Source organism: Acomys minous, assembly GCF_964271855.1.
Source record: "Acomys minous genome assembly, chromosome: 4".
NCBI lineage: Eukaryota > Metazoa > Chordata > Mammalia > Rodentia > Muridae > Acomys > Acomys minous.
Window position 1 is genome coordinate 24,034,902 of NC_140486.1, and position 24,300 is coordinate 24,059,201.

Below are 24,300 nucleotides of genomic sequence, written 5' to 3' on the forward strand. Positions count from 1 at the left end.
GCTGTCTTGGACTTACTTTGTAGAGCAGGCTGGCCTTGAACTCACAGTAATCACCTGGCTCTGCCTCCTTGAGTGCTGGGATTAAAGGCATGAGCTACCACACAAGGCTGAGTTCAATATTCTTATCCATCATGGCCATGCAATTTAAAAACGCCACTGAGATTTCATCCCATCCCAGTCAGAATGTGTATCATCTAGAAAAACAACAATATCAACAAATGCTGGTGAGGAATGTAAATTGGAACATCCATTATGGAAGTCAGTATGGAAGTACCTCAAAAACTAAAATTAGAACCTCCGTCCAAAAGATCCCAATTCAGGAACACTAAAACATCATTTAATGTAGCACTGTTCACAGTGGCCACGATATACAACCAGCCTATAAGTTCATCAATAGCTGAATGGATAAGGAAAATGTGGTGTATATACATAATGGAATTTTATTCCACCGAAAATAATGAAAGTATATTATTGTAGGAAAATGGATGAAACTTGAGATCATGTTAAACGAAATAAGCCAGGCTCAAAAGGACATATATTGTATTTTCTCTCATATATAGAATCTAGATTTGAATTTATATATAGATGTATACATAAGTAGGTCTTGAAAGTAGAAATGGGATTTAAAAAGTGGAGAAGGAGGTCTAAAGGAAAGGGGGAACAGAAGATGCTAATGGGATCTATGTAAACAGAAGCAAGAGTGAATACTTGGGGGAGGGGCAAATTGGAAGAAAGTATAATGACATATGTAAAAATGTCACATTGAAACCCATTACTTATATGGCAACACATGACAGAAACAGTGGGACAACTACATCCCTCACTGTTGCTGTTGCTCTTCAAGCCACCACTGTCACTTTTTACTGTTTAATCTACTTCCCCCAGGAGTGTGTGGGGCAATCAGCTCCTCTTCATGCCCTAGCAGCAAGATAACCCAAAGCTTCTCCCTTGAGGGGGCTGAGCTTTTGACAACTATGACCTTCACGTTTTCCAAAAAGATGGGGTAGGAGATTGACTTTTTAATAGAATGGCTGCCTTAAACCTTCTTTTGGTTGCATGGACAAATGATATCCTTATTGGCAGCCCTCCGATCTTGCCCATAGTGAAGACATGTTTTACTAATGATTGGCAAAGAACTCTGTAGGTCATGCTCACCCTCTAGAGCTCCATTGTCTGAGGACTTTACCACTCTCAGTATTATCAGGGAGGGGTCCAGTCCTATAACACCACCCTCGGCCTTCAGTATTGGCTTACGGGCCTGTAATACATCCTATTGCTTGGTAAATGAAATAAAATAATAAAAGAAAATGGTAAATAAAAAAGTCTTTACTGTGCCAGAGGCATCTTCCTGGTAGGTGGGTTTTCCTGTTACTGGTGTCCACTCCTGCAGTGCGCCCTCTCTCAGTATTTGGTCCCTTTCTCCAGTCTGGCTGTTGTGCAGTTTTATATTTTCTTGGCAAGGAATCAGCCACTGTTTTCCTCCACCCGAGCAGCTTGTCATCACTAGGTGAGCATTGTTAAGTAACATATTAATAAACTCTTCCTTGCCTTACCTTATATCACATCTCCTTGGGGACTCAATCTACAGTCCTATTTTCACCAGTTCTCCCAGGTCCCAGTTGGTGAGGTCTCATGGTTCCTTTGAGATCTAGCTCTTTCTAGCTGGGCCAGCATCTCAGCAGCTGGGTGATAGCGTACTGTAACTGGTTAACTGGCCTGATGGTTGGGAGAAGAGGTGGGGACATGCATTAGTATCCTGAAGCAAAGGGAACAGCAGCTGTTTTACAGAGATGGGATAGGACACTGAGGAAGGAATGAGGAAGAGGTTTCGCTGGAAGCTGGTCTTGAAGTGCATCAACTGGGCAGCCCTTTCTAGCTCAACTAGGGCTCTGTACAGGCATCAGATCTTGTAAGGTCAGGAGTTCCACATACTCTAGAACTCCACTTTCCATCGTGAGTCTTGGTCTGGTGTACATCTTGCCTGTGGCTGTAGAGCTGGCCCTCTTAAATGTTGCCAATGGGTGTCTCTGGCTCTCATGTTTAGCTCTTAATTGGTGACCAGTCACCCTCAGCCTTTCACTGTCTTCTCTCAGTGCACTAGAATAGTCATCTAAACAGTCTGTTCTTCAACAAATGGTTTACTTATTTAAATGTGTTTGGGCACCTGTTTTCTCACAGCTATAGATGTGCACCATGTGTGCGACTGGTGCTTGTAGACATCAGAAACGGGATTGGGATGCCCTGGAACTGGATTACTGCCAGCTGTGAGCCACCATGTGGATGTTGGGAACCAAAGCCTAGTTCTTTGCAAGAGTAACTAGTGCTCTTAACATCTGAGTTAACCTCTTCAATGAATCCAAATTCATTGTTCTGTTTATACTTTTCCTTACATCGCAAACGCCTGCTACGGTGGTTCTTCCAACGTCACCCTCAATCAGTATGCTATCCAGAGCCATCATCAGTGAGTTTTATAACTGTCATCTCCAGTGTGCTAGAGGCTATGTTTGCCCTTCCTTCCTTCCTTCCTTCCTTCCTTCCTTTCTTTCTTTTCTTTTTCTTTCTTTCTCTTGTAGGTCAGTGGTACCAAATCCTGCTCCAGAATGCTTCCTGGGACATTCCTGGTACCAAGTGTCATAGGCTGGCCCTTTGGGATGTAGACTGAGAGGAGTGGGAAGAAAAGGAGAAAGTGAGGGAGGGAGAGAACACTGGATATAGAAAGTTGATGGTGTAGTGTTCTCAGGACCAAGGCTGCGGGGGAGGAATTCAGGTGCGAGCACAGGGAGAGGTTCAGCTGTAAAGCAATGAAGGCTTCCGCTGGCCGTCAGTGCAGTTCTGACTCAGGGAGGGCGTATGTCCCTGCATTGCTTCATATCCACATGTTCGGTGAGAGGCAAGCAGGTTGACATAACATCTGGCAAAGAAGCTCTATCAGATGAGCGAAGATATTAGAGGATGTTCAGAGTAAAGATAGAGACAGAATATGACAACACAGTCCAGAACTTTCCAAAAGGCAGAGCAATCATTTTTATTCATGCTCAATGAATTCTAAATACCTATTAAAATTTTCACTTGCATGTATGGAATACTTAGTGGGTATTGTTGCTCTTTTATAGTATAATCTTGTAGATTTAAGAGAGTAGCATCTCTTCATTTGATGCCAGAAATTGCAAACCAGGAATGGCATTCCAGGCTTTCTTTGGGCATTCTCAGGTTATCCAGTAGTCTTGACTGCCTGCATTCTTACTTTGAGATTACCAAACTGAACACCTCTAGCTGGACCTATCTCCTTAGAAAAGAGTGCCACTTACTAATGAGAGGAATGGTAGGTAAATTGAGGTTGTATTTCAGTAATCTTTTTGAGAGGCCCGATGAGGCTCAGCTACCAGCACCACCCTAACTTAGGGTCCTGGGCTTGTCTGGGAGGTACAGCAATATATGGCATTCTTGCCTTCTTTCCTGTAGGAACAGATACGTGCATTTTTTTGTGCATGTGTGTATCCATAGAATGGACCCAGATCTTGCTGGCAAGAAGGGCCTGAGTTCGCTCATTTGTTCGTTCGTTTCTTCCTTCCTTTCTTTTTCACAAAGGTATAAAGCCTCTCATTTAGAAGGGTCCTAATTAGGGTCCATGAATAAGTGATATGTTTCTGAGGATTTGGGAAACTAGAAACTATTTTAGCTCTAAAGGTGCACGGACTCTTTTCCTATGCAAATGGTTGAACCAAATAAGAAGACAAGTGTAAATCATGGTCACAATCAACATGAACTGCAACGTGCTATACAAATAAGGAATTTGAGCACACATCATCATGCTACATTCATACTTTTGACTATACAAAGTTTAAAAAGATAATGCCTTCAAATATCCAGTGGTGGGCTCCGTTCATTTAAATAACAATTGCAAACACCAGCTCCTCAGTAGATAGTCTCTTTTTAGTCTGTAAACAGGGAAAAGAATGGGAGCATCTAATTTTTTAAATTCTTCTAGCCTCTCTGTTTGACCTTTGGTATTTGTATGTATTGACGATCTCTAAACCCTTGTACAAAAACACCTTGAAGTGTCAAGCTTTAAAAATGAGTCTTTTCTCTTTCTCCTGTGCAGCTTGTATTATCTTGGCCTTGTCAAAATATATTCTCTAGTTAGAGGGTGGAAATATTTCCCTCCTGGCTCTGAAGTATTGATTTTTCTCCAACATTCAGTTCTGTCACTCAGGCAAAGGGGTGAAAGGTGAAAGTTCACGCAGCACTGCTTGTCTTTACCTTCCTATTAATGTCATGCCCTTTCTGCATTTGATCAGTTTATGTGGTCACCAACCACACAGAACTGTTACTGCTCTGATTTTCCTACAAGGACACATTTAGGCTATTGTTGTCTAATTCTTGGATGCTTATGCTGTTATACATGACTGACTCGAGTCAAGCTGGTCTGCCTTCTCCTCTGAAAAGCACGAGGAGAGTGCACTTATTTTTGACTTGTAATTCTCTGTGAGAGACTAGAACTTTTGTAATTCTTACCTCAGTGTTCAAATTCAACTTCACGCTGAATATCAAATGAGATGAATTCAACGCTCTCACGGCTGAGTCCTAGGTAGATAACCTGTCATGAAGACTAACAAGGTAAATTTGGTTCACTGTCTGTTTAGATGCAAGTCTAGCTGGAAATGAAGCAATCAATGTGCATGTAATACCCCGGGCCAAGCCACAGAGGATGCTGTGAGTTTCTGCATCCAATCTCAACCTCCTGCACTGTGGGTAGAGCCTTCACCACTGCTCTACTGTCCTTTCCTGCCACTTGCTCTCCAGTGAAATGAACAGCTAGAAACAGGAGGGCAAGAGGAACGTAAGGGTTTCAACAGAGAATGTTTAAGAGGTACCACAGCAAACAGTAAAATCAGGATAAGACAATCTTCAGTACACTTCCGTTTTATTTAACCTAGGATGTACACAGCAATTTTAAACACAAATAGAGTTATTAAATGGAGTCGTCCAGAAATTTCTTAGGAGACAGACATTTTAACTCATTCGCTATAGGCAGTTCAAACATGACAACATTTTCATACAGGTGTCACATCATGTCACCTTTTGCTTGTAAATTACCAGTGAAGTCACATGTGTCTTTATAATTATAAGGACAGTTCCGAACGCTGTGCCAACAAAATCAATAAAATGCTACAAGCGTACACTGGGATGGCAATACAAAGTTTACCTCAGTGCTGAGGAATCCAAGCTGAGAAGAAGCTGGGGACCATGGCTGTCAAAACAGTCAAGGATGGCGCCATGTTAATGACAATGCAAATGACACTTTATCAGCTAGCGATTCTTCTGGCAGGGAGTTTTACAGACACAGCACTTTGTCGTCCTTGCACTCTCTTGACTACACACACTGGGCATGGAAGGACTGGCCAGACCTACAACCAGAGAGTTGTCCCTGTGACCTCACTGCTTTGTACTCAGCTCTGTGATGGATACCATCTGCTATTACCCTCTAGTCCCGAATCTCTTTCAAAATGTATGGAACATTTTGCTTAAACATGTCTAAGGGTTCAACTCCCCCCTCTGAAGTTTATACGGTAACCCTGTGCTGGGCAGACAGCAGATTCTGGAGCCTGCTGGACGTTCTCCAACTACATCAAATATATCATCATGTTCACAAAAGTCTACACAGTATGGTTCCTGGTTGCCTTCTTGGAGGCTACATATATAATCATTATAAATAAGATATACATGCATGTAAAACAAACTCACTTTTGAAAGAACCCCAACATCAAAAACCAAAAGACAGTTCAGAGCTGCCACCAATAAAAATAACAAGATAGCAAACGTCATCCTGAGGACATTAGCCTCTTCAGATGTTCTTTGAAAGACTGTACACTATGGGTTTATTCATGGACCTTGATCCTACTTCTATAAATATTACATAAACTTTTGACAATCTATGAGTTTGGGCTAAATACTCTCATTATTACTTTAGTTCCTCTGTTAATATTACACATTTTCTCTGAATTCAATAACTCCTTTTCTATTTTTGTATATTATAAACAATCTTAGGTAACTTCCCAATGAACCAACAAACAAATCAACCTCCACTAATACAGATCAAATTTCTTAGGTACAACTCATACAAAACACTGTATTATGGATTTTTTTTTCTTTCATTATGTAATGGCCAACGTCACTAGACACAAGAAGAAAGTGGAGTTAAAGCTTTTGTTCAAGCACAGTGAGCATTGTCACTGTGGCGTCCATTCAAATAGACAGACGGCCTTCACATTTTCCTGTACACTGTGAACAGTGTACCTATACCGTTATTAGATGTCTAGGATGTTTACTTAAAATAAACGCCTTGCCAGTTGTTCTTTCACTGGTCAGTATTTGGAAGGCTAGGTTGAAATGGTCACTGTAAGTGACATTGCCGTACACGTGAGAACTGCGGCTGTGAAGTTCCTGAAGAGGAGGGGGCCTTTCCTGAGCAGGAGAGTCTACAGTGACACACCGGAGACGCTGCACTGTTCAAATGTATTATGCGTCCATGTTGGTTCTTTATTGAAAGTCCCCATAGAAGGTTAGTTATGGTCATCACCTGGTCAGTGGCAATGGTCTGTATTTTAAACTATGAAATATACTAACATTTAAGCAAGAAATGAGCATTTTAGAAAGCTAGCTATCTGGAAAACTTTTCTAGATGGAAAAAAAATACACATGTGATCTAATACTTTCTCATTAACCTCAAATCAGGATCGGTGCTACTGAGAAGGCAATGGCTAAATCCTCAGAAATGGAATTGAGTAACTGTTTATCAATTGCTATGAGGAAAAACAAAAATGAAACAATGTAAACATGGAATAGGTTTGGTAAACAGCAGTGTGTATGGGAAATGCAAAGGGAAGTTGTTTCAATAATGAGGACTCCACATGGCTCCAGCATCCAGGTCAGAGCTGAGCTCCCAGGGCTGGCAATGAGAGCAGGGCTGGGAGTGTAATCACAGAGGCTATTGATTTTCAGGCTTTTGTTGCATCAAGCAACAAGAGCATCTCCAGGAATCACTAGCTCTCCCCTCCTGTCTCTGGCAGGGAAAAACTACCTAGTGACAAAATGGTCACATCCTGTTGAGTGGTATGTGTGTGCCTTTAAATCGATAGGTTGCCCACGTGGAGGCTGCTCCCATGAAGCATGCACAAGTGACACAGACCTGCTCATGGCCCTGGATGGCATTGAGGAGGGCAGGAAGCAAGCAACAGTCCAGTATGAGGAAGGACAGAGCAACATTGGCCTAGACAATATAGAATTAACAGGCAGTCAGGGCAGCGACCAGCGGTGTTAGACCATGAAGCGGTGCTCCTTCCCGTCGTGTGCCATGAGGATAACGTTCCGGTTGGAAGTCCAGATGAGCCGGGCCAACCGCAGGGCATTGTGGGAGCCGGGGGACGCAGGCTGCACTGGAGGTACCTGGTAGGTCTTAATGCAGCGGAGCTGAGGTGCTGAGTTCAGCATGCCAATGCTTCCCAGGAGTGAAGTGTTCATCTGCAGGGACAGGGGACACACACATCAAGTCACGCACCAAGAAACCTCCTCTTCCTCCTCCACCTCCCCCTCCTCCTCCACAGACAGCGGCTTATTTCTTCTGTCGACTCTTTCCTCCAGAATGATAATTCACACTCAGCTTTGGCTCCTGAGAGTAGATTCCACAGTGTTATGATGCCATCGATGTGAACACAGAACCCTTGAGAGCTTTGCCTTTGTGAGTAGAACCTGACAGTAAAGAGTCCGTTCTTCTTGAGGAACGTAGCTAAACTAATAATAAAAGGTTGCTAATAAAACAGTTCAATTGGACAGTATTTGGTTTACAATTAGTTGAGGAAAGTGAAGCACACCAAGCTGCAGATAGAGTTGACCGGGCCACACCCTGAGCTTTATTCCTATCACTAATCACCATTACTTCTTCCTGCCCTTCCTTCCTTCCTTCCTTCCTTCCTTCCTTCCTTCCTTCTTTCCTTCCTTCCTTCTCTTTTTTGGTTTCTTTCCAGACAGGGTTTCTCCATGTAGCCTTTGCTGTCCTGGACTCACTTTGTAGACCAGGCTGGCCTTGAACTCACAGAGATCTGCCTGCCTCTGCCTCCCAGCGTGCTGGGATTACAGGTGTGTGCCACCACACCTGCTTTCCCTGCCTTTTCAAAAGCTCTGGAAAAACGTGTGTGTGCGTGTGTGTGTGTGTGTGTGTGTGTGTGTGTGTGTGTGTGTGTGTGTGCGCGTGTATGCACTTCATGTGTGTGTTCATGCATGTGGTTGGAGGTCAGAGGTTCATGTCAGGTGTCATCTGCAATCACTTTCTCCATCTTATATATGGGGGCAACGTCTCTCCCTCAACCTGGGCCTCACAAATTTAGCTCACCTAGCTAACCTATGTGCCCAGGGAATCCCTCTTCTCCCTGTCTCTGCCTACCAAGTGCTAGGATTTCAGTGTGCTGCCGCACTAGCCCAGCATATATATGGTTGCTGGGGATGCAAGCTCAGTTCCTCAGCCCTTTACCCACTGCACCATCTCCTCAGCCCCCAGAAAGGGAGAAATGACAAGCACTGTCATGCCATATTCTGAGACCCTGCACAGGACAATATGTTGGTCATGTTTTCTTGACAATACCTTTTATCACTTGGCCATTTTTTTGCCTCTTTGAGAATTTTTCTGGGTTTGATTTTTAAAAATGTGATTTTTCTTAATCCAGTCACAAAATGAAAACAATATAAACATTATGGATTATGAATAACTATGTAATTAGATTAAGGTGTTGAATATGAAATAATTGTTGACTAAGTGGTCTGATGTTGGAGTCGCTGAGTTTGAAGGTGTCTTGAAGCGCTGACTTTTACTTAAACGACTTCAATATGCATCATTTCTGCCACCATAAACCACAGAGAGAACATTCTGGAACCTGGAAAGCAGCCTCATATTTCATCTTCTTCTTCTTCTGCACTTGCTCACTTCCTATTTCTCTGGTGAATAAAGCTTCTTCATCTGCATGGGCCACATGCTAGATACGCAGGCAAAACATGCCTCTCATGACCCAGCTGCCCCTGAAGTTGAAATCCTAGCAGATCTCAGGACCTTTGAGATGTGTTATTGTGATACCATGCTCTGAATGTGGATCAGTGCACAGTGTAAGCCATTCCTTTTCCAGCCCTTTTCAGGAGCAGGATCTGTCAGAGGGCGTAAATCATGGCATCTCTAGCAGGGTGCGTGCAGGCTCCACTGACATTTTCACAATTTAAATCATCTTGAGTAATAACCCTTTTAAGATGACTAATGTTACTGATTTTCCTGCATTAATAATAGTGCCGAACACAACACAAGGGGTGAAAAAAAATCACTAGTGTACGAGGTCACATTTTAAACCAAATGTACGGTCATTGTTAACCCTTTCTGCTAAAGTTCAGTTCAGCCAAGCAGTACCTCACCTGTCATCCTCCAAGGTCTCTTTCCTTGTTTCTTTTCTTTTCTCTAAAATACTCCATGAAAGATTAAAAACCTAAGCCTTATTGTTTCATAGGCTCCCTACTGTTTTAAATGTAGATAACAATAGTGAATTCAATTTGCTAGTCTCATGTCTACAAAACCCAACAGTATATAATTAGTCTTCTTACAAAACACATCCAATAGACACAGGAAATTGTTGGGTAAAATTATCTGGCATCCACAGGTGTACAGTGCTTTGATTTCTCAGTTGATAGATAACTACAAAGAAATTTTCATTCCTTATGAACTTGCTATGAAAATATTCATGAAGCTTGATATCAGCTGGTGTTTGAAGATGCAAAGGGCAGACAATAGACTTGGGTATGCCTCTATTTTTATTCAATCCTTGCAATGTAGCAGCTTACAACAGATGGACCAAGAGCTAAAGGAAGAAACTATCTTGTAGAAGAGCTATAGATGGGCAACTTGTAAGGACAAGCCATTGCTCTGTCTGGACTCCCATCATAAGCTGAGTCATCTTCTCTGTTCAGTGCCTCCATCAAACAGACTTTCCACTTACAACAGGGGAGCCAAGCTCTCAAAAGCACATACTGTCAGCATCGTGGACATAATGACCCACACACTCATTAGATTTCATATCTCCACTGACCATCCTTTCCCTACAGCCCTTCAAATGAGGACTGGTCTTAGTTTCCAGGGTGAGGGGTAATTCTCATGGAAACAATGAATCATTCTGTTAGTCAACATTATCCATTTTATAGGTTGATGTGTGGCTATTGACTATATTATACTTAACAAAACTTAAACTGAGTGAAATGCTACATGGAATCTAAAAACTTATCACTATTAAGCTTTTTCTTTATTACAAAAATTATAAATATTATAAAAGAAACAATCCTCAAATCTTACTTGTGACGATCACTGTCATCATTTTGGTAAACAACCTTTGGACCGACACTCACTCATATACTCTTCATGCACATGTGAAATGTATGCACATACAAATCATACATGCACACAAATCACATGCACATTCAGACACATGGCACACATATGAAAACTGTACACACAATCATATACATGCATACTCACATACTATACATTTATGTGTACAATGTGCAGACATACATCATATTCACTCTCAAGCAAGCACCCTATGCTCATGTGTACACATATTAGACATATCACATGCACATTCAAATACTTTGTACTTATATGCACACTGTATGCACACATAACACACACATACTGAGATCTAAGAATGAGGCTCATATTAAAAAGTAGTTTTACAATCTGCTTTGTCACTCAACAGCATGTTAAGACAATCTGAATGCTAATGACATCACTGTTTTTGAGTGTTTGAGTAGCACTCCACTGTATGATGGACTATAAGTCCATGTAAATAAAATGCCCATATGAATAAAAAGAAACTAGTACTATGTAATTTATTAACATTTTTGAAATACAGTATTTATTTGTTAGGTGGTACTGGTATTATTTGCATGAGAAAATTAAGGATGTTTTTCATTACCAAACTCTCCTTGCTCTTGTATCAGATAGATACACTGAAGTAAAATATTCAAATTGTAGGAATATGGTGTGTGGCTGCCAGACCATGCTATTTAACAGCTAACTGTATTAACTGACTAAAACCCAACACTAGCTTCTCTCTTTCTTTCAGAAATATGCATCACAACACTAGTTATGTGAAGATTATTTTCTGAACAAAGAAACACACATAGATATAATTCATCAAAACAGAGAATGTTTAATGCCTTCCCCAAAGTAACTAATGCTGCATACAAACCTCTTACTGAGTCTCACTTGAGTAATTACTCAGCCAATATTTCTCATTAACACTCATTTCTCAGCAAAGATTTTATAGTTGATAGTTTTAGTAAGGCTCTGTATTAATAAGACTTCATTAAGTTTTCAAAATATCGTACACTTCCTGGAAGGATCAGAAGTCTTCTCAGACACCATTACAACTGTGCCACATGGATCTACATCAGGACAGCAGTGGAGTCGCCCATTGCACTGTAGACTCTTTAACTCAGACACAGCCGCTGCGCTTCTGGGGGCGCTGTGTTATTTTCTTGGACAGCAGAATGGTCTGTTTTCATGCCTTCCACAAACGTGGAGCTCACTGTACCTTCAACTCTGAGGCTTTCAGAGGAAGGAAGGGAGGACCTGGGAGTGGCTGAACTGTCTAGTGCATTGGCCCACACAGATGGCACCAAGCAGCCCTTGGAGAAGGGGAACTTGTGGAGCTGTGTTTATAGGCTCAAATGTTCTTGAACAACCTAGAATTGTCAGCAAGCCAGCAGAGAGGGAGCGGAAGACGATCAAAGCCCCACCATCTAGTGTAAGAAAGGACACTAACCACATTCCACCTATTGCTGGGAAGAGATCCAGATGTGGACAGAAAATGTTTCAAGAAGTGATGAATAAATGTATTCAAACAGAAGCTTAATAATACAGACAAGGGTAAGAAAAAACTTACCATGCAACAAGTTCATGAAAAGCTGTCAAATTAGGTTTCTCTTTTTTATAACACTTTACTTTCTCTGTTTAACAAAAGTTGATTAAAAAAAAAATCTTGATTTGTTTGTTCTTTATAAAAAGGAAAACATGAGAAAAACTAGTCCCTTGAGAGCTGGGACCCCAGTCTCCAGAGTGTTGGCCAGAACCATGCACCTGGTCACACAGGCAGTGTGTAAGCACCCAGCCAAGATTCTAGAAAAACAGGACCTAAAAGAAAATTTGTATAAAAGTACAGGTGGCATAAGGATAGTGCCCACCATGCCAGACACAAGTAGGAAAAAACCATGATTGTCCAAACTCTTGGAAGAACCCATGTTCTAAGCCTATCTGTGGATAATAATGGAGCCATGGAGGCTCACAGTAGAAAATACCAGTCCTGTGGTTGCTCAGAGTGAAGACTGGGTGAGATCTCTGATTGATGGAGTTTAATATGAGTTAATTAAGGTGCTGTAGACACAGTCTGGAAAAAGGAATAATGAGAAAGTAACCTGGAAGGCTAAATTATATTAAAAAGGAAAAAAGGGTTCTGACAGATTTGAAGATGTCACATTTCAGTAGGATGTTGTTAATTAAACAATTTATTGTATTCGTTTTACATTGATTTTGTTTTTAAACTATCAAGTGTGTTGAAGCCCTGTCAAAACTTTAATTTTGTTTTTCAGCTTTTGAAGCAAAATGCCAGTCTATGCAGTGCATTTACATCCTCCAAAAATGCAGTTGCCAATAAAATTAGAATAATTCCTGTCGGGGAGGGTGTCTTGGTAATATTTTTCTAAGTGTCAGGAGTAAAGAAAGTTAAATAGGAAGAGGAGATAGTGGTAATGTTAAACATTTAGGATGAAATAGCCTACTATAAAAACTAGTTGCTCAAAATTAGCATTCATTTTAGTCAACATTATATGGACACACACACACACACACACACACACACACACACACACACACATATGCATAGTCCATGAAGTGCCAGATCAAGATGTGCAAGTTTTTTTTTAATGTCGTGAATAGTTCAGAATTAAGAACACTATGTGAATGCCAGGCTGGTAGTCTGTGCCGATAACCCCAGCACTGACAGGTGGAGTAGGAGAGGGCTGAGTTTGAGGATAGCCTGGGATATTATGGAGACCAAAATTAAACAAGCAAACAAAACAAAAACCCAAACCCAAACCCAAACCCAAACCAAACAACTTTCCACCTAAACCAAAGTATGATGTAAACAACAACAACAACAACAACAACAACAACAAAAAGAGACAGGAGGACATGCATAAAATACTAGGCAGTACTCAGTGTCCTCTGCTCTGCTACAGTAGACCCAAGGACCCTGTGGGAATGCCTACTGTAAATAGTGCAGCTTCCCCTGCACTCCTAGCAAGCCAGGCCTCACCTGTGCCCTCCTCCTCCACCGCTCATGGCTGCACCCAGGTGTCCCTTGTTCTGAAGGATTTCCTACCATCTTGTTCTCAGATTCTCTGTACTGTAATTGCTTGAGTTGTTCTGCAGTTCCCTGTGACTGCTGACTGTATTGTCAAGCATCCTGCAAGTTAGTGCTGAGCACATAATTAGAAATCTCATTACTCGATGTGTGTGTGTGTGTGTGTGTGTGGAGTGGGGTGGGGGAACGGCGTGAAGGACGGCTGCTAGATAGGCCCAACAGGAAGACTTTCCCACCAAAGCACATCATACAGCACATAGTTAAGGCCTACTTACCTGCCAGAAGGAAATGTGGCTGTCAGTGTTTGAGTAGGTAGCAAGATAACGCCCATCAGGAGCAAAGGACACTGCAGTGATTGGTCCCTTGTGTCCATGGATTGTCTGAAACGGAATTCACAGGTCATCAGTGACATGCATTGCCTAGAACCTTTAACGTACTTCTGTGAACATACTCAGTGTTGATAGCACAGATAGTGGATACTGCAAACTGCACCCTTATTTATAAAATCGGGTTATAAAAATGAAGAAGAGTGAAATGATCCTTTGTGTTTGTAAGGGCCTTGATAGTATTTGGAGGAGTGTGTCTGCCTTCCACAGTATGAAGGGCATTATGAGCCCAAAGAGAAAGTGCATATTTTTGGACAAACCAGAGTTTTAATTCTTCACATTAGAGGGTAGAATTTTGCAGTCAATTAGGAAGGTGTGATGGCTTCTTGGTTGCCAACTGGACCACATCTGGAATTAACTGAACTCCAAATGGCTGGGCACACCGGTGAGGATTTTTCTCTTCATTAAATCTTCTGAAGTATGAAGACTGGCTTCCAATCCAGATCTTCTGAAGTGGGAAGACACACTTTCCATCTGGGCCACACCTTCTCCTGGCGGCCTCTCTGGAGGACACGGAAGAAGGAAGCCCGCTCTCCTTGTTTACATTCTCCAGCCCACAGCCCATTCCTTCGCTGGCATTGGAGCGCACGTCTTCAGGGTTCTGGTGTGTACTGAAGACCAGTGTGACATCCAGCACTGTGGACTCAGCAACCACTGGGTTCTCGGACCTTCAGCTGGTAGACCCTGATTGGTGAACTAGCTGGATCACAGCCGTTAAGCTCTAATAAATTCCCTTTATATAGACAGAGAGAGACAGTCACACTATCAGTTCTGTTCCTCTAGTGAACCCTGACTTAAAAGCAATCACAAAAAATTACCCAAGGTCTTGCAGTATCTGAAGTGAAAACCAACTGAACCTGTATTGTAATCTCCTGGCTCTGAAACAGCTAAAGAGTAACTTTAACTCCTTCTTAATTATACATTTTCATGTTTTATCCTTGATTTTATACCAATAACACTGTGCTTAAATGCATACAGCTACAATTAGTAAGCATATAAACATGTATGCACTGGAGGTATGGGCACATATAAATCAAACACTAGTAAAATCATGTTAGCGGGGACAGGCTTGAACCTTTGTCAATAGCTATAATTGATTTAGCCAGGAGTAATGACAAGCAAGCTGTGTTTTAGAAGACTAGGTCTCTGATAAAGTGTTCTTAACAATAGAACAGTACACTCATCTGATGATACTAATATTTATAGAAAATACTGCATGCTAAGGAAATTAGCGTAATACTGTAAGCTAACTCACACCCAGCTGCTGAGCACCATCCCTCCACTATGTTAGTTAACACCCAGAGTCTCCCTTTATCTTCACTGGAATGAGGAATGAGGCTCAGTGGACACAGACTTGTGATGTCATTTGGGTCACACATGCTGTAAATTCTGATAAGAAATTTTACATAGTTCCTATCTGAAAATTCAAACGAGAAAGACGAGGAAGGACAGAGACATGAGCCAAGCACATTTCTTAATGTCCTTTGCTGTCTACTTCCCTGCCACTTGATTTGATGGTCAGGTACTCAAAGAAAGAATGTTATTCTGGTAAAATAGACCTGGGCCTTAGGCAGCAGAGGGCATGGCAGCTGAGTCAGACTGTCTGGCTTTGCATTTAGCTCACTACTTATTCACTGTGGAACGAGGGTCACATTATTTAACCCCAGAGTATCAATAGCTATAATATAGGGATAATGACATTGACAGTGATTGTATGTGTGTCAAAGATCTTTGTGAAAATTAAGTGAGCTAATATACAATTCTCAACACATAAAAACTCAGCAAATATTGACATTTTTTTGTTACATGTGCTTGCCTAGGAATGACGACACAAATGTAAATAATCACATAACTCAATTAAGTATAGTGTTTTTTTAATGATCCTTCCCCCTAAAAACCGTTTTTGTTGTAATCAGCATCACTTGGCATCTTACATTGATTAGAAACAGATTGCAACATTGTTAAACGAAGCTTCATGGGAGCTGTTCTTGGTGCTGGCAACACATGTGCTAAGTAAAGCGATGGCATCTGTGCTGAATAGCTAGTGAAGGGCACCAGTGTGACCGGGCATCAACTATGAAGGACAAAAATTATTCCAGGCACGAGAAAATTCTTCAAGAAATTTAATGCCTACTGCCACTTACTAGACCAGCTTACAGAACACAACGGGAAAGTATTTTCCTTTTTCAGAATTAGTATCCAGTTCTGGAAAACAACAACAAAAAACAAACAAGCACACCTCACTTCCTTTGGGTCAATTTGAATCTCTTTTTCTGGTTAAGAGAACTGATTGTTGAGACACTGGTTTGTAATAGAGAGTCATCAAAACCAAACTATGATTATCATTATTATCATTATCATTGCTGCTGTGGATTGAAGCCAGGGCCTTGAACATGATACAAGCACTACAACTGGCTAGTTCTAGCCCTGGACTGCAGATGTATTTTGCTCTCCTGCGAATTGTTTTAAAAGGTTTGTCCTGGAGAGCTGGGCCCACCTCATACGCGGCCACGTCAGCCACTTCACTAGTCTAGGACTGACACAAGAAGCAGACCTATGGGCCGGACAAGCTCACCTATAGATCGTAGCCCGGTCATGGCAAATAATTGATTCCAAACAGGTTCCCAAGCTCCGCGATCTGACCAGCCATCTAAAGCATCAGCAGACTACAAAGTTTGCTAAGAAGACACTGGCTCTTCATGAAAGCCTCAATGTCCGGCTAAGTGGAGGCAGAGCACGGACGCGCTGGACAGTGACCCTTAGACCATCCACGCAGAATGCAATGCCTCCTTCAGAGGAGCTAGCATCCTGCCTCAATTAGCAACAAATGGGCTGTAGCCAGTCCCCCACAGGATGTCACATCCAACAGCCAGGTAGCAGCACACTTTCCTGGGAGAGTCAGGCCTGCTAAATGCAGAAAGCCAGACACCAGGCCCACGTCTGAGCCATTCAGGGTGTGTCTGGCCAGCTCATCCTACATGCTCACGCTCTCCAGAGACAAGTGCTTAGAACATCTGCACGCAGGGCAGCTCCTCGTCAGGAGACATGGCTGCTTCTTAGCTGCTGTCTATAAGGATGCTGTAAATAAGTTCCTGGCGATTTTTGGAGGGGAGGGCTCAGGAAAATAGTTTGCTTACTAGACACATTTCTTTTTATGGTTGGACAGTCATTACATAATCCAATGGTATTTCTTTTTCTGCCAGGAAGCTCTCAGAGCTAAATTTATGCCCAGTCTGTGTCTAGTAATAAATACCGCCTACACGTTCTGCTCGTCTTCAGCCTGTTTTTATCTGAGTGGTTTCAACTCCAGATATATGCTGAGTTTGAATCTAAATTTCTTTGAAGTCTGTTTTGGACTAAGTAGGATTATCCTTTAGAGCAGGCAAAAGAAAGCACATGCAAGCACCTATACCAGACACACACATGTACACATGCATGTGATAAAACGCTGCTACCTACAGAAGCTCCAGGAGCAGGGCTGCAGCTGACACACAGGTCTCCTGTGGATGAGGAAATAAGGTGGGGGAGGGGCAGATGCGCTGCAGTCCACAGTGTGGCACAGCTGCCAAGTTTATCAGCATCTCAGCCAGGACGTGCTTTGGCCTCCACCATAACAAAACGTTGCCATCGTCTTTTGTTCAGATTTCCTGGACTTGAGGACTGGTGCAGACATCAATTCCCACACTGCATTAGACTCACAGCTGTGGAAGATCTCCCTGAACTTGTACGCGCCTTGTGAGGCAGCAAACCCACGCTCAGATGCTAAACCCAAAAGGCCATTTTCAAGACAACATGTGTCAAAAAGTAGTTTGGCTGCCTTTTTATGTGCAAATGTGCATTATGTCTTATGTGGTTTTTTGTGTGTGTGTTTTGTTTTTTGTATTTTTTTAAGTCAAATATATTGCTGTATGGAAAAAAAAACAGAGATGAGATGAAGAAAATAATAAATTTTGAAGTACTAGGATGAATATGAGAAATAATGCAGTCATCCCAGGCAGAAGACAGATACTAAACACTCCCGTTCCATTGCCTATTGAAAGAATAAGATCCAAGGGGCAAGATTAATAATAAGCAGCGTTTCTCTAGAGTGTATCTAGTAACAAATATTCATACCTATTATTCTCACCACGGTTCTGTTCTCATCTATGTGGTTAAGACCCAAACAAAACACTATGTAACTTTTAACAAAATTAGGAAAATTTATAAAAGTAGGTCAGATTTTGTTATCATAAATATCCAAAAGTTTTACAAATGTATTTGCAAACAGTAAGCAGATAGGCAGGCAGATGGATGGACGGACAGACAGACAGAGAGGTAGAGAGGTAAGAACATAGCCTGCACTTCACAGCACCAAGGTTTTGGGGACTGAGAAAAAAGTGTCTACCTTGGGAGCAGCAAGGCTGAATCCGGCATAATGAAGCAGAGGTAATCTGAGGGCACGGGAACTCTGTTCCCAGTGGCTGCACACGCCCACCTGAAGGCCAAGTTATGCCTTCCCCATAATGCACTGCAGCAAGCGAAGAGGACAAGCATGCTCCTCATGTTTCATAAGCACAAGCATGGTGGATGCCTGAAGGTAGGAAATGCCTAAACAAAGTGCCCACGGGTCTACAGAGGCAAGGGATAGACTGGAAATGGCCATAATGTTCAGGGATTGTCCCGGAGGAAGCACAGAGCCCTGGAAAGGCAAGGCCTAGCAATATGGACACTTTCTTGGTACTGATGGCAGTTAATGGTGACCGCCAGTGCCAGTGTGGGTTAAGCTCGGGTCACTCTGTGTGCGTGCTCTTACATGGTCATAGTCACAGCAGAAAAATCAGAAAGGGGCATGGAAGCACAGAGCCCAGAGCATGACTTGCACGTCACGGATTTCAGGGCAGGCTGGCAAGGAGGTAAGTTTTCATAGCAGAGAGGAAACAAAGACAACCCTGACTGACAGCCTTGCTCACTGGGCAAGGAAAAGGCTCATCCACGAGGCCGTTCCAGATGAGTACACAGGTTAAGACCAAGTCATATCCAAGGAAAAATCTTCCCTGTTCTTTTCTTCCAAACAACTAATTGGGAAAATTTCGGCAGACATCGAGTCATCTGTTTAAGGAGAGAAATGATAGGCTTGCCAAGTCACAAAGGTCGCCATTAGCCTTAAAGCCATTAAACAGTGGAACATCTCACCATGGCTGCTCACAAGTTTAGACCACAACATCATCAATGGCAGACTCTCTACCCATGAGCACCCACAGGCTCAAGTGGACTGAGGTTATCACTGCACGAAACCTGCTCCAGCCGTTCTGTGAAAGCACCCTTAGGACCTCATGATGTTGCTAGAAGGACATTTTTTTACAATTTTCAGCAGTGAGACCTTTTTTTACTGACAGATTTATATTTCTAGTTTTACCTTAATCTTGAGCTCTATCAGTTACCTACAGTTATTATGTTTTACAATAGATATGTATAATAAACTCGACTTTCCTACTGTAATTCTAAAAAGGAAAGAAAAAAAAAAGTCATACGATTAGATGTTAGGGGAGATAATAAGGAGCTGAAATGACCCTGAATCTGTTTGCATACATGCATACATATCTGTTTCTTCACTTTAGTGTGCATATTATTTTACTAATGATCACACCAATTCTGTTCTGCGCTAAGCTTCACCAATTCATGGAATCATAAGATAGAATCAATACGAGACACACTGAATACTCTGCTATTACTTTTAGCAATATACTGTATATTTAATCAGCATTCCCTATAGATTTCTCAAAAAATTTCACTTCAATGGAAAGTGAATTAAGCACTCTATTACTAAGATTAACTGTAGAGGAAGGTGTATTTAATGTTCCTAAAGTAGGAGACATGAATGCTTAAACCTTTGTATCTTTAATGCAATCATATTGCCTAATGATGAGCAAAACTAAAATCTGAAGTTATTGGTAATGCCTCATTACAAAGGTGAAAACATAAACACATTGCTCCTCATTATTCCTAAGCTGGTGGAATATTATCCCCACAGAAAAAAAAAATCAAAAGGCTACATTGCTTATGTCATAAGGATTATCAGTATGTAGATATTTAAACACTATTTAATGCATCAATGTCAGTTAGCTTATCCCCAAATGACATATAAATCACTGTTACTAACTGCAAATGGACAAAAGGGCTACAGAGTTTTTAAAGGAATAGAGTCCATTTACTTGGCTTCTACCTTATAATAAAACTTATGGTAGCTCACCTTGTTATATTTATCCTTACGTCTATTACCATTAAGATGTTAAAATGATACAAATAAGACTTGTCTCCTCCTGAAATGTATATGTGTTTCAATTAGACAGTGATAGGAAATAATTCAATTCATTGACTAGTTCCAGTGCAACCTATTAGGAAGATGCCATGCAGGTTGACTCTCATTCCAGACTTGGCCTAATATGAATCAAAAAGCATCAGCTCAGCCTCCTTCAGAAAAGAAGAGAAAGAAATTAAGAAACAACCATTTGAGATGGGCGTGGTGGTGCACACCTTTAATCCCAGCACCTGGGGAGGCAGAGATAGGCGGATCTCTGTGAGTTTGAGGAGAGGGAGAGAGAGAGAGAGAGAGAGAGAGAGAGAGAGAGAGAGAGAGAGAGAGAGACAGAGAGACAGAGAGAGAGAGAGAGAGAGAGAGAGAGAGAGAGAGAAGAAAATCATTTACAGTGCACTGTGTTGTCCAAGCAATCATGTTCTCCATATATGATTTAGACGTCAAAATAAATTCATTTAATACTATATTAATTCTTAAACAGTTTACTATGCTTGGAGATGGTTTGTTTGTTTGTTTGTTTGTTGTGTCTGTCTATCTGTAGGTTTAAAGTTGACACTGGATGCATTCCCTTTTCTCCTTATTTTTAAAGACACATCCTCTCACTGCATCTGGAACACACTGGCAGTGGACACTGGCTGGCCAACAGGCTCCGGGGATGCACCAATCTCTGCCTCCTTGTCACTGTGGTTACAAGAGTGTGCCTCGTGGGCTGAGGATCAGCTCAGCTCCTCATACTTGCATGGCAAGCACTTTTTACCAATGGTTCATCTCCCCAGAGAAGATGTTTTAGAAGTTCATATTTGTGCAGGTACAGCTAATTTTTAAACAAAGCTTCATAAATAACTTGATCTTCTCATTGAGTACTTATAAATATTAGAGTGTTAGTAAACATACTAAAAAGTAAGAATGCTTTTTAAGGATATAGGGAAAAGACAAAAATGTTACTTTCTATATTTGTAGTATCCACCTTATTTCAAATATATAGAAGTCTTGGCATACTTGTAGGGTATAGCATGTTCTTAGGAAGCAAGAAGCAATGGATTTGATTCTCAGCATACACAAAAAGAAAATAAAGTCAAACTCATACCAGTCTTAACAGGAAAATGGCTTTGCTTTGTAATTCTACTTATAAAAATTCTTCACAAAATTTAAACACTGAAGAAACATAAACATGAAAGGGCTAATATTGAAGTCTCGCTGTATTCAGGTTTTGGTGTTATGACTCCTTGCTCAAGTTCACTGCACCAATGTCTCATCTACATTTATTATTTGATGTTTCATCAAACTGAAACAGTGGTAAGATAAAGTTGTAGTAAAAATGTACATTTTACTTACATAAATAAGATAAACTAATGGCTGACATTTTTAAAAAGTGAGGCTCCTTGCAGTGATTATTAAAACTGTTTAGAATGCGAATTGCTCTAAAACTTTTGGCAGCAGTAAATTCAAGGACAATAGTGAGTGACCTTGACCATAGTGTATAAAATACATTTATCACTGAGATGCCATTCTGGCTGCCAGTCAGTATGTGTCTCTCATTTGTTAAGAGTTCTCCTGCTGGGACTCCCTCAGTACAATTTGCTTTCACTTCCTGGGCAAATGACAACTAGAAAATGAGGCAGTTTCTTTCTTGACCACACTTAATCCAGAAAAAAAGGAGATGACAGCTGCAGTCATCCAAGTGTTACGGAACATTTTACATGTGTTTGTCATGTAGTTGAAATATCATATCATCAAGTGTGACAGCCAACAGGTTACCTCACTTTCTTAGTCAGTGCGAAGAAATGTTTCAGAATATTTTTTGCTTATGATTTAGAGTACTGCCATTCTTTCAATTAAATGACTATGAAATAGAATACTGATAAACGCTTGCTTTGGATACACATGGTAGGACATCTTGTTCACTTTAGAAAGAGTGTTCAGCTAAAGTCAGAGTCCAAGCACCAGGTGCTCTGCACTTGTGTTATGGCTATCTTCTTTTTTATGAAAAAATCATAGAGTAGTCACAGGCTTGGCTTGTTTAATTTCTGACCCACTAACTTCTGGTACTGGTTTGAGATAACTCAGTGTGCAGGACATTAGTACAAAAGCTGGGAGACAATCCCCAAAATGTTAAAATCCTTTCCACTTAAAAAGTACAGGTGCTGAAGTGCACTACAAGAGACCGAAGGCAAAGCAGTGGAAGCCTAAAGCAAAACAAGGGGTAGAGAAATAAACCACAGACACGACAGCTGCCCAGATGGTCACTGCTATCCGTCCTCAGTGTCCCTAACACATCTGCTCTAGTGTAAGTGGGCCCATCTTTTCAGTCCAGCTCAACTCTGGGATTCTGTAGGTACAGGCTTAATATCACTTACAAGTAAAGGAACAGACTGGAACATAGGTTCATAGGTGGATATATACATGCTGAGGTAAATAATCCAGCCCCTCCCACACCCACACATACAACCACATACACACACACACACACATACACACACACACACACACAGAGAGAGAGAGAGAGAGAGAGAGAGAGAGAGAGAGAGAGAGAGAGTGTCCTGCAAGTGGTGATGACAAAACTAAATGCACCAACATTATTCACCCAACTGTACATCTATAAGTAGTAAATTGAGAACACTACACAGTAATACCCATGCAAGCAGTTACACACATGTCTGGTCAGGAAGATACATTAGGAAGGCATAATTGTGTGTTGCTTCTGTTGCCTGGAAGCACTGAGAAATGGACTCACAAAAGGCTAGCTACTTAGAGCAATAGGCTAAAAGGCTGCCTCATGGAATGCATTTTCTAGTTTTCATCAGGCCTCAATGGATAGTGCTCCCACCATGTCCCTTGGGGAACCTTAACCACAACCGACCATCACAGCCAGGAAGCTTTTCCTGTAAACCAGCTACAGGCGCTCCTTTCCTAGAACTGCAGTCTATCGCTCAGTAGATGTGTTCATGTCACAAGTGACACATTGTCCTTTCCAATAAGCTATACATTTTTGCTCAGTTTATAATACAGCCTAGTGATTCAGGATTGCTTTGCCAGAAGACTCTTCGCCTTTTTTATTTTCTAGCTCTAAATCTAAAATTATATCATATTGCCTGCTCACATTTATATCCAAGCAAAAAGGTAGACCTAGAAAGTAAATAAATTTGGGAATCTGTAAGTTCAAACTTCTATCATGATCAACCAGACATTTATTGTGAGCTGTATTAATAAATAGATGTGACCATAAACAGCAAGGAATGAACCATAGCACTTTCTCTGGACACTTTCTAGAGCAATCAAACCTCAAGAAAACATTAAACTCACATAGCTTGAGCCTACACTGCACTGCGAGTTCTGGCCGGGCCTTCTTTGTTTCTGCATACTTGTGAACAGTGACTCAGAAGTACGGCTGTGTGAGATTTCTGATTCTCAACAAGCCAATCCTCTTCCCAAAAAAGATTACAAAATCACCAACCAACAAAATGATCAGGCCTGGGGGAAACACTGCCTGCAGGAGAATATGGTGTTACTCTTAACTACTGCAGGACATGAAAATAAAAATGAATATTCAATAAAGGGATAAAAACAGGATTTTCCATCATTTTTAGTCAATATCTTTTGTGCTAAGAAAGATATCAAATGAGACACTATAAGATCAGTGAAATACATATGAAAAATGCAACATTATTATTTACTAAGCCTTTTCTTCCCCTTGGACACTAAATTAATTTTGTTCTATGACAGTTTTTAAAATGTAAATGTAATTCTGGTTACTTAAATACAAACAATATTTCTAAAGCTAGTTCATAGAGGGAAGGATGATACTGTTGGCATTTTAGTTTAAGGACACCCTCCTCTAACTATCTCAATGTCCTTAGTCATCAGGGAAATGCAAATCAAAATAACTCTGAGAGTCCATCTTACACCTATAAGAATGGCTAAGACCAAAAAATAAAGTGACAGCACATGCCAGCGAGGATGTGCAGAAAGGGGAACACTCCTCCATTGCTGGTGGGATTGCAAACATGTACGACCACTTTGGAAATCAATCTGGCTCTTTCTCAGAAAACTTGGAATAGGGCTACCTCAAGACCTACTCTTGCATATATACCTGAAAGATGCTCTACCACACAACAAGGACATTTGCTTAACTATGTTCATAGCAGCTTTATGTGTAACTGCTAGAATCTGG

General features: G+C 41.2%; 1 protein-coding gene across 2 annotated transcripts in view; it reads right to left on the bottom strand.

Annotated features, from left to right (window-relative positions):
* Positions 1 to 4,907: 4,907 nt before the first annotated feature.
* Positions 4,908 to 24,300, bottom strand: part of WDR7 (WD repeat domain 7) — a 277,823-nt gene continuing 258,430 nt past the window's right edge. For both annotated transcript variants that reach the window (XM_084779255.1, XM_084779254.1), the window contains 2 exons: positions 13,724 to 13,828; positions 4,908 to 7,521 (listed from right to left, as the gene is read on the bottom strand). In XM_084779255.1, coding sequence (XP_084635381.1) covers positions 7,318 to 7,521; positions 13,724 to 13,828 — 309 coding nt within the window. In that variant the 3' untranslated portion in view covers positions 4,908 to 7,317. The remainder of the gene's footprint in view (positions 7,522 to 13,723; positions 13,829 to 24,300) is intronic.